General features: G+C 38.5%; 1 protein-coding gene across 1 annotated transcript; it reads right to left on the bottom strand.

Moving 5' to 3' along the window:
• lztfl1 (leucine zipper transcription factor-like 1) lies at positions 1–14,952 on the bottom strand. The gene is made up of 10 exons (XM_027004316.2): positions 14,745–14,952; positions 13,590–13,714; positions 13,115–13,309; positions 10,545–10,602; positions 8,092–8,163; positions 7,875–7,940; positions 7,618–7,695; positions 7,020–7,196; positions 6,146–6,249; positions 1–3,267 (listed from the first exon to the last, which is right to left on the bottom strand). Exons 1-10 carry the CDS (start codon positions 14,745–14,747, stop codon positions 3,249–3,251), a joined length of 897 nt encoding a protein of 298 aa, XP_026860117.2. The 5' UTR covers positions 14,748–14,952; the 3' UTR covers positions 1–3,248.
• Positions 14,953–16,169: the final 1,217 nt, after the last annotated feature.

The raw sequence follows: 16,169 nt of genomic DNA, 5'->3' as shown, positions 1-16,169 counted from the left end.
GTTTATGAACCAGCGTACTGCAAGGGTTTATTTTAGATGACACTGCTGTTGATACAGTGGAATGTTCTATCGCCAGAAATCAAAGCAGTAGTGATGTAAATGGGTAAGACTTCAACACCACAAACATACACACTCAAGCCGGAGTTAAACTTTGGCAAAAGACATGCACACAGGGTTGTATGGATGGTGTGCAAATATGACAAGAGCATGTGCATTTACACTAGTGCCTTCATACTTGCAGTATTCCTCAAAACTACAGGTGGCAATGCAAAGACATACCCCTGAAAAAGTAGTAAATTTTAACGAATTCCTGATAAACATTGCATACCAGGTATGACTGCTCATATTACTGAACAGCTTCTCAATAGGAAGAATTGTTGTGTTTATGGCTGCTAAGCAGACAAAAATGACAAAAGAGAATGTGTTTGTCCATTCTTGTCTTTGGAAAACTGACCCTTCATGTTTTTCCACCTCTTACAACAGGGTTGCCTGAGCTTTGTTGGTTTGAGATCAGCATTGTCCAGTGCACAAGTCATTGTGATTTACCAAAAAAGAGAGTCACTCTCATCACTTTTTAAAGTTTACGATGTCAGCATTACTACTGAAAGATTATGCTAAACTTTTTTTGATGAGTTGCATTGAATTGAGTCGTGTTTGTGTAGTCTAGACAATAGCTGTTTATACCAAATCTCAAGCAGACATCCAAGTCATCATCAATAAGGTTGGACAGGTATTTGGACTTAATTGTCATGTGGAAAATGTTTTTTTTTCTATAAGTAAGTTGATCAAAAAGTGCTATTAAACATGTGGCACATTTTCTGATGTTTGGATACTTTAACTCAGACAGCAAGTCCCAAAATTGTCCAACAGAACCCCTTGACTTAATCTGAATGTCAGCTTGCAAAGCTACAATTTAATCTTCTAATACAGGAGTCCATTTGGAGCAACAAAGACATTTTTGAAGTAACACACCTGCTTTAGCCGTACCACAAAATGGAAAACACATGAATGTTACAATGGGTTGAAACAAGCTAAAATTTTGACAGTGCTGTTCAAAGTCGTATAGCACTTTTTGAATTTGCTCTGTGTACCACATACTGTTCAGTTCCATGCAAGGCACATCATGCTTTTCCAGCTCTAATATGTTGTGGAATTTCCATGAGTTGTGGTGCTGCAGCTTTGAAGACAGAGGACTGAACTCCACTCCCTCACAGAGGAGGCAACATTGTTGCCAATAAAGCTTGTTTAATAATCCAGTTTACCAGTCACTTTATCAATTTTGACAATAAACCTCTTGACTGTAAAAACATCCTCTCACTTTGTGTGTTCTTTCATCGGTAAAACTAACTTGACTCATTCAGAATGATGCCAGCGTTTACTTCTGAGCTGAGTTTACAAAGCTCGAGTGTTGGGCAATTCATTGCGGTTTCAGTTCTTCCACATTTTTCTTCCTGAGTTTACTTTTGGCTGGGAACCTGGTGCAGTTTCTGCATATTTCTCTAAATTTCCTTTCTTTGAAGTGCAAACCCGGCAAACCAAACAGACACATTTGGAGTTCAGGAGTGGGGGGCTGGGAGGGGGTCTTCATTCCACTCAGCACATAAATTGTCTTACAACAAACTGCCTCTCCTTTTCCAATCATAGCACTCACCTTCCATGAAGGAGCATTCATAAAATGCCTGTAGAGGCATGCCTTCTCAGCCAGTCTACCTTCAAATTCATTCATTTGCATGAAGCACAGCACACAGTTAGCACCAAGTTACAAAATCTGAGAGGAGCATGACCAACACTGCATCGGGCCAATGCACCACAATTGCGTCATTTCTCATGCGCGCGCCCTTGCACCAGTGTCAAGTATAAATCAAGCTTAGATTACTGCTGGACAATATTGCTGATATATCCATAGGCGTAGATTTTTTTTTTTGGGGGGGGGCTGCTCACACTACTCATAGAATGTTTTGGGTTGGGTGGTATGAGCAGTGCTGCCCCTCAAAGCTGAAATGAAACCTACGCCTCTAGGTGTATCATATACTTTACACTGGTGAACACCTAACATGACATGGTAAAGAACTGGCCTGTGTGATATTACACATAAAAATTATTTACACTTGTGACATCATGTCTTTTTTCATTGTCAGATCACCCAAATAAGACTCACTGGGAAGCAATGAAAACCTTTCAAATTTATACTCTAAATGTAAATTTCAGTATTCTGTCAAATCACTAGAATTCAATATTGTGGTAATATCACAATATTGCAGAAGCCAACGTTGTGTCAATAATTAACAAGTGATATATTGTGTAGACCTAATGTAAGTTTTCTGAAAATACACTGTTGCCATCATCCAGTGTACAATACAGGAAGATATCTTATAATGTCTCTTTCCACCTTTTAATTTTTCTATACTGGACATTGTAATTGGACAGTGGTTACTATTGAATGGAAAAAAGTATTCACCTACCCATATCCAGAATAATAAACCCAGAGAGGAAAGCAAATATGGAAAATTGTCACAGTGCTGCATGACTGACTAAGAACTTGAAATAAAATAAGCTTAGATGCTTTTACTAAGTATTCAGCTACAGTTAACTCACTAACAAAAATAAATAGAGACAGAAAGGAACAATTCTTTATCTAGAAACCTCTCCACTGGGAAGGCTTCTGTTGGTGACAAGCTACTGTTGCTAGTGGGCCTAATGCAATTGATAGTGAGCCCAATAACATGAAAAGAAAAACAAAAAAGAAAAAAATATGAGCATTGGCTAGATGATCAAGGTGGTAATAATAAGATTAAAAAGCTATGCCTCACCCGTTAAAGAAATATATTCCTCTGTACAACTGATAAAAGTAAAGTTTTGTGCAGAGCCCTTTCCTCTGCACCCAACTAAACATGTGATGTTACAGTAAATGTGATGGTGTTGTCATTGTGTTGTTTTAGTGTTTTTAGTGTGTGTATGCTGCACACATATAAGAATCTCAAGCAGCAAGAACTACGTGATACTCAAACGCAACTAATCAATACCGTTAAGCACCTCTAAAACATTAGTCCAAGTATGATGTGTAAAGCCTTACTCTAAAAGGTAGTTCTTTCTGAAGAGGAACTTTAAAGTAGCAGAAATATTACATGAACAGTCCCCCTTTTTCCTTCTTGTCCCATGCCATCTTCTTGTGTATAGCATTAAGGAAAAAACCTTAACTCTTCTGGGTCAATAAAAGATTCTTCTTTGCATTGGGTAGGCGTGATGTTTCACTCATCTGTCTCATATCTGTGGGGAACAGAAGACAGAAAAATTCAGCAAGAGAGATTAAAACCTCTTATTTCAGTATTTGGGTGTCCAAACACTTAACATTTTGCATCTTTACCAGTTTGAGCAGACTTGATTCAACCTGACGGCTGGCTTGAAACTTCCAAGAAGGAAATTGCATTAGTTATGCTATGGCAGAGAATACACTAAACTGTAGAACTGGAGTTCTAAAGTTCTGACCAGCTTTATTAAAAAAAACAACAAAAAAAACCAAAACAAAACACCACCAGTAACATTTCACAAGAAAAGAAATGCCTACAAGATCCCCTTTTGCTGGATGTTTTTCCATTCTTGGTATACTCTTCACATTGTTGCATGAGAAAACCCCACAAGGTTGTTGAAATATTGACCCCAGCTAGTCTAGCACTGATGATTGTGCCTCGAAGTCACACAGATTCACACAATGTGGATTCATACTGAAACTGATCCACTGAAAACTCGCTCACCTGACTTTATGCTGCACTCTACAGGGGAGTTCCAATTGTGAAAGGGCAGGTGGCCATTCAGTGTATATACACAAATGTCACCTTATGTTTTAGTTCAAAACCACACTTGATGCATGGAGGCAAAAAAGTAGTTTACTAATAGATTTTATTTTCCATACTAGTGTTATAACCAGAACTTTTAGTGCTGGAAAGCTCCTTTCAGAAAATGCTCTGTTTGACCTTGCCTCCATCCCCCAGCTCAGAGCTCATTTATTACACCATCACTACCTGTTTCACTATCACTATCTTGTTTTAAAATAAGAGGTGGCAGATTAGATATCTAATGGCAGGCTGTTATATAGCCTCTGGGCTGCAACTGCATATGCTGTCACATGTGAGCTTTAGCCAAGCCCATGGAACAGCCAAGAGTAGCTGATCAGACATGAAAGTAGAGTCGGGTTAAAGTAACTCTGTAATAAGGAGGTGTAGCAAGTAACTCATAAATACACCTTAACGTGAGCACAGGAGAGTAGGCCACAGTGGGAGATGGTTGTTGTTTGGGTAACAGTGAAACAATAAAACATGTTATTTTGCTCATCAGAAATACATAATCCAGTATGCTGCATGAATTCAGCACTACCCTTAAAAAGGCAAAAGATATCATTTTGCTGATTTAAAATATGTGATTCTCTAGAAAATGTTAGTAAAGCAGTTTGGTCATTTTTTGTGGATGTTAACATTTTAAGACATGTAAATCAGGGCGTTAGAGACCAGAAACAAAAAGAAACCCTATTTATTTGCATACATGTAAACAGGTACATGCATCAGTGACTCCATTTCCTTAGCAAGCAAACAGATTATAGAGAATGTGTTTAAAGCATTTCCTTATGAATGTCATGATCAAGGGCACCAGGATGGTGAGTTTAATCATAATTCAACTTAAGTAGTTGCCATGCTTTTTGAAGGTGGAAGTCTCAAAGGTGTACAACAAATTGACTAGAACACAGGACACATCATCAAAACGTTTACTATGTGATCATGAGAGATGCAAGGTGGCATGGGCTGTAACGTTAAATCACCAGTGCAGAGCTCATCTTGGAATGCATTTGTGGGGTACACATAAGTACCAAATGGCCGATAACTAGAAAAAAGGTTGTTGGAACTGGGGCTCATCAGACCAAACTGCACCAACATGACGACACACTCTTGGTGTATGCAAACATGTGAGAAGGCAGTGGACCCATCTTGCTTGGTCACAACTGTATATGCCAGTGGGGAAGGTGTAGTGGTTTGTGGGACATTCAACTGGCATAAACCAGTCTGTTAAAAGTCTGTTATTACCTTGTTTAGGACACCTTGATGCCAGAGCGTGCCATAACATTATTGGAGCCAAGGCTCATTCTTTCATGATCAACATGTACATCCAAGGAGAGATTATTCTCCCTGTCACAGTGCAAGAATCATCAAGGAATGGTTTGGCGAGAATACCAGTGCAATGTTATTGATTTGGAGACCACAATCTCTGGTATGAATACCATTGGACATCTTGAGAAGGAATACAGAGTATATAAGTCCACTCATGAGACTTGGGCAATTCTGAGAACCACTGATGAATGTATGGCCAGCTTTAACACCTGGACATTGCTGGATCTTTGTTAAAACACTGCCAAAACGTGTGTCAGTTGTCATGACAAGAGGTAGTCCATATCCAATATGTGGCAGCCGTCATGAAAAAAAGTGTTTCAATGCAGTACTGAATTTGGGTTCCTGCTTTTCTGGTCATATAATCTAATTAGGCTAATCTAATCATCAATAATGTACTTGTAAGATGCTCACAAATGATTACGGACCATGGTATAAGAGCTGTGTAATATCAGTGATGGATCCAACAGACATTCAAAATTGAACCTGAACTCTTTTTTTGAAAGCACAACTGAAAAGCATGAACGTGCCTCCCTCCTTCTTCCTGCTACAGACTTTCTTCTAGCCAGCTACTCCTGTCCTTCATCCAACATGTTGATTTGAACAGTCAAAAAATACAACAAAACATAAGCTTCCCCATGGCGAGAATGCTATAGAGAGAGGCTGATTGAGGTGGCACTATTATGCTCTGGAGAAATGTGTTGGAAAACGTCTCACTCATGTTAGCCATCTGGCCAAACAATAATATTGCTTGCATTTCCAATTTCTTTCTTCTTGTCTTTAAACACAGTCATTGACTGAATAAATATAGAAACTAAAATGTTCGTCTTCACATTCTTTGTACAACACACACACACACACACACACACACACACACACACACACACACACACACACACACACACACACGCAGTAGTATAGTATATTGCATATGTTATGTATAACACATGCTATATACTATATTGTTATCCCCTTCACTCAGCACCTCTCACCTCTGTAATCTTTTCCTGAGCTCCTTAATCTGATCATTTTTCTTCCCAAGGATCTCCTTCATGTTACGATATGCAGCAGTTTGCTGAAACTTCTTTTCCAGCTCCTGAATAAACACACACACACAGGCCTGAAATTGGTCTCGCATATCAGATCGCATGTGCAGAGTGGGAAAGTTCAGTGACAGGAATGCATTACAATATCTACACAGAATCCACCCCAACAGTAATTTGTGGATGCGCTTCCTTAAGCATAAAAAAGGGGAGTGGGGATTGAGAGATGATCTGTATACTTAATTGTCACATACCAGGGCAAACTGGGGTCATATCTTAAGTTCTGCATTGACTACAAAGTCTTGCTTATGACATTGAAAGCCCTTTAAAGCCTAGCCTGTATCTTTCTGATCTCCTGAAGGATTATAGCCCACTCTGACCACTCCACTCATCTAAGGTATTGCAACTCCGTTGGAAGAAGATCTTTTTCTTATAACCCTTCTAATTTCTGGAACAGTGCTCCAGAGAATATTGAAATAAAAAAACAAAACAAAAAAACCCCCAAAAAACCTACTTGCTTACATTAGTATTTTATTAGGCATTTTATTTTATCCTACATTTCATCACCTGTATTAATGTTATCCCTTTAATGTATTTTATTTAAGTTTCTTTTTCCTCTTTAACAACTTGAGACTTTGGACTCAAAATGAAAATTACAATATAAATAAAGACTACTGTTATTATGTTGTATTGTTAAGCATATGATGTGAAAGTGAAAAGTCAACAGTAAATTAAGCTCACTTAGAATCGTAAGTATTGTCTTCCAAGGCTGCAACTGGATTAGCAGAGTGGGCGGGCTACAGAATAGCTCAGCTGTCAGTACCTTCTCAGCGAGCGAGAGCTGCTCCTGAACACGCAACAACTCATGCTTTGCTGACACCAGGCTCTCCTGCAACTCCTTCTGGGAGGCAGCGTTGGCGCTCAGCGACTTTTCAAAGTCTGCCTGCATGGTTGCTACCGTCTCCTCCAGACTGGAAATCTCTTGAGCCCGCAGAATAGACTGAAAGAGGCAAGTGGCAAGATGACCTGTTTAATTACGCTGGTTATGTTCTGTGAAGTTTACTGACAGTCAATAGAAATTCTTCAGAACTGTGCAACAGTTAGCATCTATACCTAATGAGACATGTGCAAAGTGCTAAACCAAGCACAATTGGACAGTCCATATCAGACAATAAAGAAAATGATATCAAATAAAAATCAGTTCACCAGTTAAAACACTGGAGGCCAAGCACTATAAAACAGTATGTGAATTTGTCCCTTATACTGACAACACTGTATATCAATTCAGCAGTACCACATATGAACATTGACACTTAAAGCCCATTGAATCATTATTAAGGAGCTACTGAAGGAAGACACAGTTTGTGTTCTCTGTCAGGGCTCAAAACAGATCTTCTGCTGGGGGACTGTTAAAGACATGCCTGCTGATCTCCCTGGTTCTTCTGAAGCTCCTTCAGGGCCCTTTCAGCCTTTGACTTCTCATCCAGAGCACTCATGGCCTACAGCACAGTAAGTACCAAGATGTTAAACACCATTACATGACAAGGGTGGTTAAAAAGCTGAGACTGAAACTCGGGGAGAGATCCTGCATTTAAAAGACACACAGCACTCCCTTTCAGCTCAAAAGTTAGGACATGCCTGGCTTACAGAATCACAAAGGTCTCTGCAATATCTTTACCTGGCTTTCCAAAGTCCGGAGCCTAGCTCTCAGTTTTTCATTCTCCTCTTGTAGTCTGGAGATCTCCTGGAAAACAAAAACAAGGGCTACCTTTAGTACAGGATATATGCATCTGACCTGTGACTTGAAATGCACATAGAACTAATCCACTTGACTCTAGTGTTAATCTTAAGTAAAATAATGTTTTGGCATGTATTATATATTATGGCTGGTTTACCTTGTTGAGTAGTTCAGACACTCCTCCCTCATTCAGTGGGGCTAACTTAGGTTTACTGGATTCCTGATTTATCTAAAATACCACAAGAGGTTAACCAGAAGGATTACCTTTAATTAATGGAAGTTATGCATCATATCTTCAAAAAAAAACAAAAAACAAAAAAACACAAGACCTCAGTTCCAGATCACAATCTCTTGTGAAACAAGTTTCACAAATTTGCACAAAATATCATTAAACAAATCTGACTTGCACATGCAGTATATTCAGAAAGCGGAAGTCTTAGCCTGATTAAACTGAGCTGGGGGATACTGTGTGAAAAACTTGTGTCTCAAACTGCATGTCACACATTAATCCACAAAAGGTGTGATTTCTGTTGATATGTGCAGTGAACATCAATAAAACACCACTGTGTATATTCTAAACAACCTCTTCACAAACATCCATTCTCTTTTTCTCCTATTGGCATATCAGCCTTGCACATCACCTTTTCCTATCTGCTTTCTAATAACATGTTAGTAAACCGCCACACCCCCAACCCCTGCAATGGATATCTGACCTCTCAACAGCTCATTTTATCATAGCTATGGGTGTTTTGGGCATGAGTGCTTAATAAACCTTTAACCATGATAAAATTGCTGTAACACGTGGCAACAAGTGGCTAATTGATTTTTTACATCATTTGGTGCTCTTATCCAAAGCAACGTACATGTCTTATGAGAATGAGTGCGTGCACCCTGGGATTTGAACCCATGACCTGCATCTACCTGATCTACCAGGTCAGCTACAGGAGCACTAACAGGGTAGGAGTATTGGGAATTGAGATGGTTTTGTTAGTGTTTTCACACAGAATATACAGTAAATGGCCTCATCCATCTAGTAGTGTATTGGACTTCCTTTGCCATTTAGAACTGCAGAAATTCGGCATGGCCTTGATTCCATTAGGTGTTGAAATCGTTCTGCAGGAATCTTGGCCCAATGTGGACAGGAGAACTCACAAATTAGAGGGAGGTACTGGCATTCTCTGAACAGTTCGTTCTACCCTGTCCCATAGATACTGTACAGGATTAAGACCTGGAGGCTGTGAAGGTCAGGGAAGGAATGAAAACTTGCTGTGATCATCCTGGAACCAATCCATGACAAACCACCCTTATGGCATGATGCACTGTCCTGCTGAAATTGTTCTTCTGTCATGGTGTAAACATCTGCCATGAAGGGATGAATTAGATTAGGTAAGCCCTACCATCCAAACGGCCATCAACAGGTATCATAGGACCCAGGGTGTGTCATGGATACATTCCCCACTCTATTACTCCACCTACACCAGCCTGAACTGTTGACACCATCAAGATGGGCTTGTGACAAATTCTCACCAATCAGCATGTTACAACAGAAATCTGGATTCATCTGAGCAGGTGATGTTTTTCCACTGCTCAGTGAATCACTGGAGTCTTGCCTCACTGTTTCCCTTAGACAACACTCAAACTGGTTGTCTACTGGTTATAGCCCTTGTGCACCAAACAATGACGAGTTGTGCATTCAAACATGTCAGTTGAAGCATCAGCTTCGTATCTGGCTGCAATTTGCTTGACTGTGCAACACCTATTCTCCAGAACAGAACAATTCTTAACATCCTCCTCTGACCCATTTCATCTGGGAGTTGTTTACATCCACAGGATCCTCTTTTGCTGGATGTTTCTCCTTGATCACACCATTCTCTGTACACTCTCAACACCCCAGCTAGTCTACTGTCTTATTGACCCCAGCTAGTCTAGCATCGATGACTGTGCCTTGAAGTCACACAGATCGCCCCATTCTCCCATTCTAATGTGGATTTACAATGAAACTGAGCCACAGAAAACTTGCTCATCTGACTTTATGCTGAACTCATCTAATTTCCCTACAGGGAAGTTCCAATTGTGAAAAAGACACGTGTTTCTAATAAAGTGGCCATTCACTGTATATACACAAATGTCAACTTATGTATTGGTTCAAAACATAACAAAAAACCCAGCAAAAAAGTAGCACACTATTGTTTAACTATTGTATTTTTTAATACTATTGTTATAACCAGAACCTTTAGTGCAAGAAAGCTGATTTGAGAAAATGCTCTGTTTGACCTTGCCTCCATCCCTCAGCTCAGAGCTCATTTATCACAACATCACTGCCTGTTTCACTGTCACTAGTTTGTTTTAAAAGTAGTGCCAGAGGTGGCAGATCAGATATCTAATGGCAGGCTGTTACATAGTCTCGGGGCTGCAACTGCCAACACTGATCTGAAAATGCTGAAACTGATCCACAGAAAACTTGCTCACACAATTTTATGTTGCACACTGGGGTCACATGTCTAATTTCCATACAGGCACTCTCCAATCATGAAAAGGCAGGCATCTCAAACAAAGTGGCCATTCAGTTTGTGTATATAAATCTGAAGATGATATAGAACACCCACCCACCTTGCTGTTGGTTTTGAAATCAGTCTTTTCAAACTCTGCTACTTGTTCCAATAGCTCTCTAGAGAAGACAGACATGAAGGAGGGAGAGCAGAGATCAGTGAGGAAGGTCAGACAAGTGAGGGAGAAGATAAAGAAAAAACATGCAGTGATGATAAAAAAAACCCAAAAACTTCTCATGATCTCAGTTAAATTGCTAGATTATTATTATTTATGTACACATATATATATATATATATATATATATATATATATATATATATATATATACATATACATATACATACACATATACATACATATACATACATATATATATACATATATATATACATATATATATACATATATATATACATATACATACATATATATATACATATATATATATATACATATACATACATATATATATACATACATATATATATACATATACATACATATATATATACATATACATACATATATATATACATATACATACATATACATATACATATACATACATATACATATATATATATATATATATATATATATATACATACATATATATACATACATTATATATATACATATATATATATATACATACATTATATATATATATATATATATATATATATATATATATATATATATATATATATATATATATATATATATATATATTGCATGTAGAGCTCATGTACATGTATAATTTAGTCAGAGAAGCAAGCATACCCTAAAATATCAAAGATCTAAAAGAACAAAGATGACACCCTAAATCAGTGTATAACACAGACACATCTCGGTATCATCAGTGGCAAAACACCTGCTCCTTCCCACCTCATGTGGGGGCAGAAAACGGCAGTTACATTTTAACGTATACAATACACCTTCTGAAAACTGTTTATCACTTAAGACCTTGGTGGTAAACAGAGCGCTTCACCGCTGTGGTTTGATAAACCAGCAGTGTATGGGGCCTACATAGATGGGCGTTTTCCTTTGTGTGCACATTTGCGTAAGCCACACCAAGAAGCACGTTCCAAGGCTGTTGGAAAAGAGAAGACCTCTGGCCCCACACACACACACACACACACACACACACACACACACACACACGGTTGTTTGCTGCTTGGCTTTCTCTGATCTGTGTTTATATATACGACAGCTCTTTCTTTCTTCAGCCTGAGTATGACTTGTCATGGAAACCAGTTACGTTAAACGCATGCACAAATACTACCTTAAAAGTTAATTTAAAAACAACATAAAATGGGAAATACTCTTTAATTTTGTTCTCATTACTTTGACAAATGGTAGACACCTTGCGTACCTAGCAATTACTTGCCAAACAACTACATTTTCTTTAAGGTGATGGACTCCAGAGCAGAAAAAAAAGTCCATTTCTGACATATATTTTAGATATGATTTGTTATATTAAATGTTATTTAATATTTAATTTGTTCATTATTAGCCTACAAAATAAAACAACCCATGATGTTGTGCTGTTTTTACTTGAGAGTAAAAGAATAAAATATCTTCTGTTGTGTGCATACATAATAATATTAAACTGAATAATATTAAAAGTAACTCCAATTAGATTTTATTGAACAAAGTAAGCACATTTGGTTTTATGTGGCTCTTCACTTTTGTTAGGTGTATATGTCAAAGAAAATCAGATGCAGATCTCTGACTCATGCTCTTGAAATGATGTGAACAAAAAGGGTTAACAACCAACTTCTTGTCAGCAATGGTCTGAATTACACTTCTAATGGAATTCTAAGCACAGGTGATCAAAGATATTATAAGATAAAGATATTACAAGTAATATTTAGAGTGAACTGCTCCCCCTACCCCACATTCCTTTCTAAGTACAGAGAAATGCATCAAAATTACTGTCTGTGGTAATTGATCATGCACTACAGATGCAGTACATGGAGATCAGATTGAAATAATTTGTATATTTCCTTAGTATTGCATCATGGTAAATTGATAATAGAAGTATAATAATAACTAAAATTATGCAGGTAAAGTTGTTTTTTTAAATCAACAACGTCACCCTCTTATGAAAAATGTTCATCACTGTGTATCCAAGATCATAAAGGCTCTGCAGCACAGATAAGATCTGTGTTGTGTATGATACACAAATGCTATGCCCTTGCTCATATGCATGGTGAATGCATCTGAACTGTGTGGTTTCACTCATATTACAACATCTGCTCTTAGCTTTAGGAAGGAAGTGGCTTTCTTTGAATAGAAAAGGGGCCATGACTTCATGACCCGGTCAAAGCTAGTGAGAGTTTCTGAATTGCTGGCACACACCTCATATAAAGGCTCAGGTGATGAAGGCCAGGGAGGAAAGGTCAGTTGATATCAACTGCAATTGCCTTTGACTTTTCCCATGCAGTGACAAAACAAGCATCACTAACATTCATGGTCACACCCAATACTTCAATAACACGATGTTCTGACAATTCCACTCTGTGACTTTGTAAAATGGTATTTAATTTGTGATTGTGCAGACTGAGCACAGACATTTTGGATTCACAATAAAACATGATTGTGTGGACATCCTTAGCAGCACCCACCGGTTCTCGAGCTCAGAGATGTCTGTCTGCAGCCTCAGGTAGAACTTTTCAGCCTGGGAGAAGAGCTGGCGCAACAGCAGCACATTGGTGTGTGCTGTGTTGATGAGCTCCGTCTCCACCTCGCCCCGCACCACCACCCGCAGGCCCTCCAGAATGTCACCCACCTCGTCCATGGTGAAGGTCTCCTCCACCAGCCTGGGGGTTTGCGGTTAGGAGGGGTGAAGGAGGAAGAAAGAAACAGAGAGGGAGAAAATGTTCTTGAAAGAAGTGGGTAGGTGAGGGAGAGAGAGAGAGAGAGAGTGACCAAGTGAAAGAGGGAGAGAGATGTTGGGGAAATGGAGGGGGTTAGAGGAAGGAAAAAACGAGAGAGTTAGCATCATCCTAAAATGTTTAAAAACATTATGGGACTATTTTGATGGACGATGATGATACTTTGAACTAAATACACTAGAAATGGAGAACTAGGGCATCTTACCTGCTGTCTTTCAGGTCCTGAAAGCAGGAATCAATGGTCTTGAGTCTCAGAATCCTTTTGGAGCGAGCAAAGCGCATGTAGTTTATTACCTCATTCTGGTGATGCTCACTGAACCCAAAATCAGCCTGGGGAACAGAAGTGTGTGTGTATATATATATATATATATATATATAAATAAATGTATAAAGGAAAAAACACTTATAGTACATACAGCAGGTGAAATAAGTATTGAACATGTCACCAATTTTCTAACTAAATTTATTTCTAAAGGTGCTACTAACATGAAATTCTCACCATGTCGGTAACAACCCATTCAAACCACACATGCAAAGAAATCAAACCATATATATCCATAAATTAAGTTATGTGTAATAATGAGAAATGACACAGGGGAAAAAGTATTTAACACAAAGAAAGAGAGGTGCAACAAGCCATTGAAAGTCATGACAACAGTAATTTAAAAGACTCATTTAATTTGGTATGTTTAATTTTTTTTGGAGGGGGGCATAATCTAAAGTACGCTGCTTTAAATACTTGTTATACTGTTGAAGTAGTGGTTGGTTTGCTTATGCAAGCCTATACAATACAGTCGTGACAGGTTAGCTAGTGTCTAAAGTTATTACTTTACATGCCCATACAATACAGCAGAGAGAGAGAGAGAGAGAGAGAGAGAGAGAGAGAGAGAGAGAGAGATTGTTAGTTGTCTTCACAAATAGTGAGATTAGAATGTTTTAACGCATGGTTTTAAACAGCATGATGATCTATACTACCTACCTACAAATTATTTCACGCTGTGATGTTTTGTAACAAACAATGTAACGGTAGTAACATCATTATTCGTTAACCAGCTAACGCTAGGTATAGCTACATAGTCACGGTATAACTAGACAAACAGATAACAGCATCTCGCTGCTTCCTTAGGCGCGTTTCTCAAGTAAGACCATGTCTATTAGATAGCTAGCTAGCCAGCGAGCTGTTGTTATGTAGTTAGCCAGCTACTAACAAAACAAACGCCTTTCGGTGGATTTAATGTTATATTTGGCGTGCTTGTCTGACACGACACGACACGTTAGCTAACTAGCCATCAAGCTAAGACGCTGGTTGTCACCAAACTAGCTATCTTACTGAGCCAACATAGCTAACGCTGTTACTTACCATCGTAGCAAGATTTTTAAAAAAGATTTCTGTTTAGAGTAGAAGGGGAAACAAGACGTCGGAGTGCAAATTGTATATGGCACAGTAAGGCACTAAAGCAACAAACCGAGATTTTACTTTCTTAGTATTTAAGTAAAACCCAATTAGCTAACCTAGCTAGCTGTCTCGAGTCTAACGTTGCTATGTTTGAGTTGCGCTTGGAAACGGAACAGCGTCACTGCGTTACTAACCAAGTAGATTTGGGAAGGAATTTGAGATGAACAAGTAGATGGCGCTTTATGCACATCAGGTACTACAGGGACGCAACGTAAATGGCTTCCAGGTTATCGAGGCCATCTGTTTAGTCTAACCCTAGAACGACCAGGGAGCTTTTTGCAAAGAGCGAGCAGTTACCTATTATTTTTGATAGGTTGTTATTGTTGTTCTCCTTAAACCTTTTAATTATGTCATGATAACTTATTATATACTGTTTTAGATGCTCTGTTTGCTATATGGGTTTAAAATGTAAACACTAATTTTCTTATCACTTGCTCAGAAAGACTTATGAGTGAAGTTTTGTGTTTCTAAAGAAAAATGTCTAACTTGCTGTATGTTCAACCCAGTCACCCAAGCAAATTATGGCATTTCAATTCACAGTTGAACTCACATTTCTGCTCACACCACCAAACACATTATATGAGTAGTGTGAGCAGGAATTATTGGAGGGATATGTCGTGTGCCCCCCATCTATGGCATATTTGGTTACTTTCTTCTGGAAGGCCATATGACAGGAACAGTTCCTCTCCATGACTCAAAAATGTCATGCTGTAACCATGCCACACTGATTCAGTATCACTTAATCTTTACTGAATAACAGATCATACAGTTACTGTCTGTTCACATCTGTGACTTAAGACAAATTTGTCATCAATGTCCATTTTGTTTTGAGCCACAGAGGCATCCAAGAAAAGCATGGAAACCCAGGCTTTCCTGGTGTAGTCGCACGCTAACTCAATAAGGCTAATGGGCAGCGCATGTTCAGCTCCCCTGGATCAGATGCTTTATAACGTGACCGCCTTCCTGGCCATGCTAGTCCACATCAATTTTTATGTCAGCAAGTCATACACAGCAAAATGCTTCCCCTCTACCTGCAGTTGTGGTGAGTGAATGTGATGAAATAATCCAAACAATGTGAGAAATAATTGTTTTTATATTACATGAAAAAAAAATTAGATCAGTTTTGCATTGCATTTTTTAAATAACTTCAATAAGACAAACGTAATTAGCCTTGACTCATAGAGGGGGGTTGTAAAAGTTTTCTTTATTAATGTTTGCTATTTGTCACCAAGATTCAATTCACAGTTCAGACATTCCTTGATTCATTGACCAAGCTCTCATATTAGAAGTGAGTAGGATGTGTGTATGTGGCTGTTTCTCCTGGAGAAA

The sequence above is a fragment of the Electrophorus electricus genome, chromosome 5 (genome assembly GCF_013358815.1).
Source record: "Electrophorus electricus isolate fEleEle1 chromosome 5, fEleEle1.pri, whole genome shotgun sequence".
Lineage (NCBI taxonomy): Eukaryota > Metazoa > Chordata > Actinopteri > Gymnotiformes > Gymnotidae > Electrophorus > Electrophorus electricus.
This window is presented reverse-complemented; position numbering and strand designations above follow the sequence as displayed.

Excerpts from the sequence above, each read along its gene's own strand:
- lztfl1 (XM_027004316.2), bottom strand. Across the intron at positions 13,310-13,589 it reads CAGGACCTGAAAGACAGCAG|GCTGGTGGAGGAGACCTTCA; the intron begins GTAAGATGCCCT and ends GCAAACCCCCAG. Across the intron at positions 7,696-7,874 it reads TCCGGACTTTGGAAAGCCAG|GCCATGAGTGCTCTGGATGA; the intron begins GTAAAGATATTG and ends ACTGTGCTGTAG.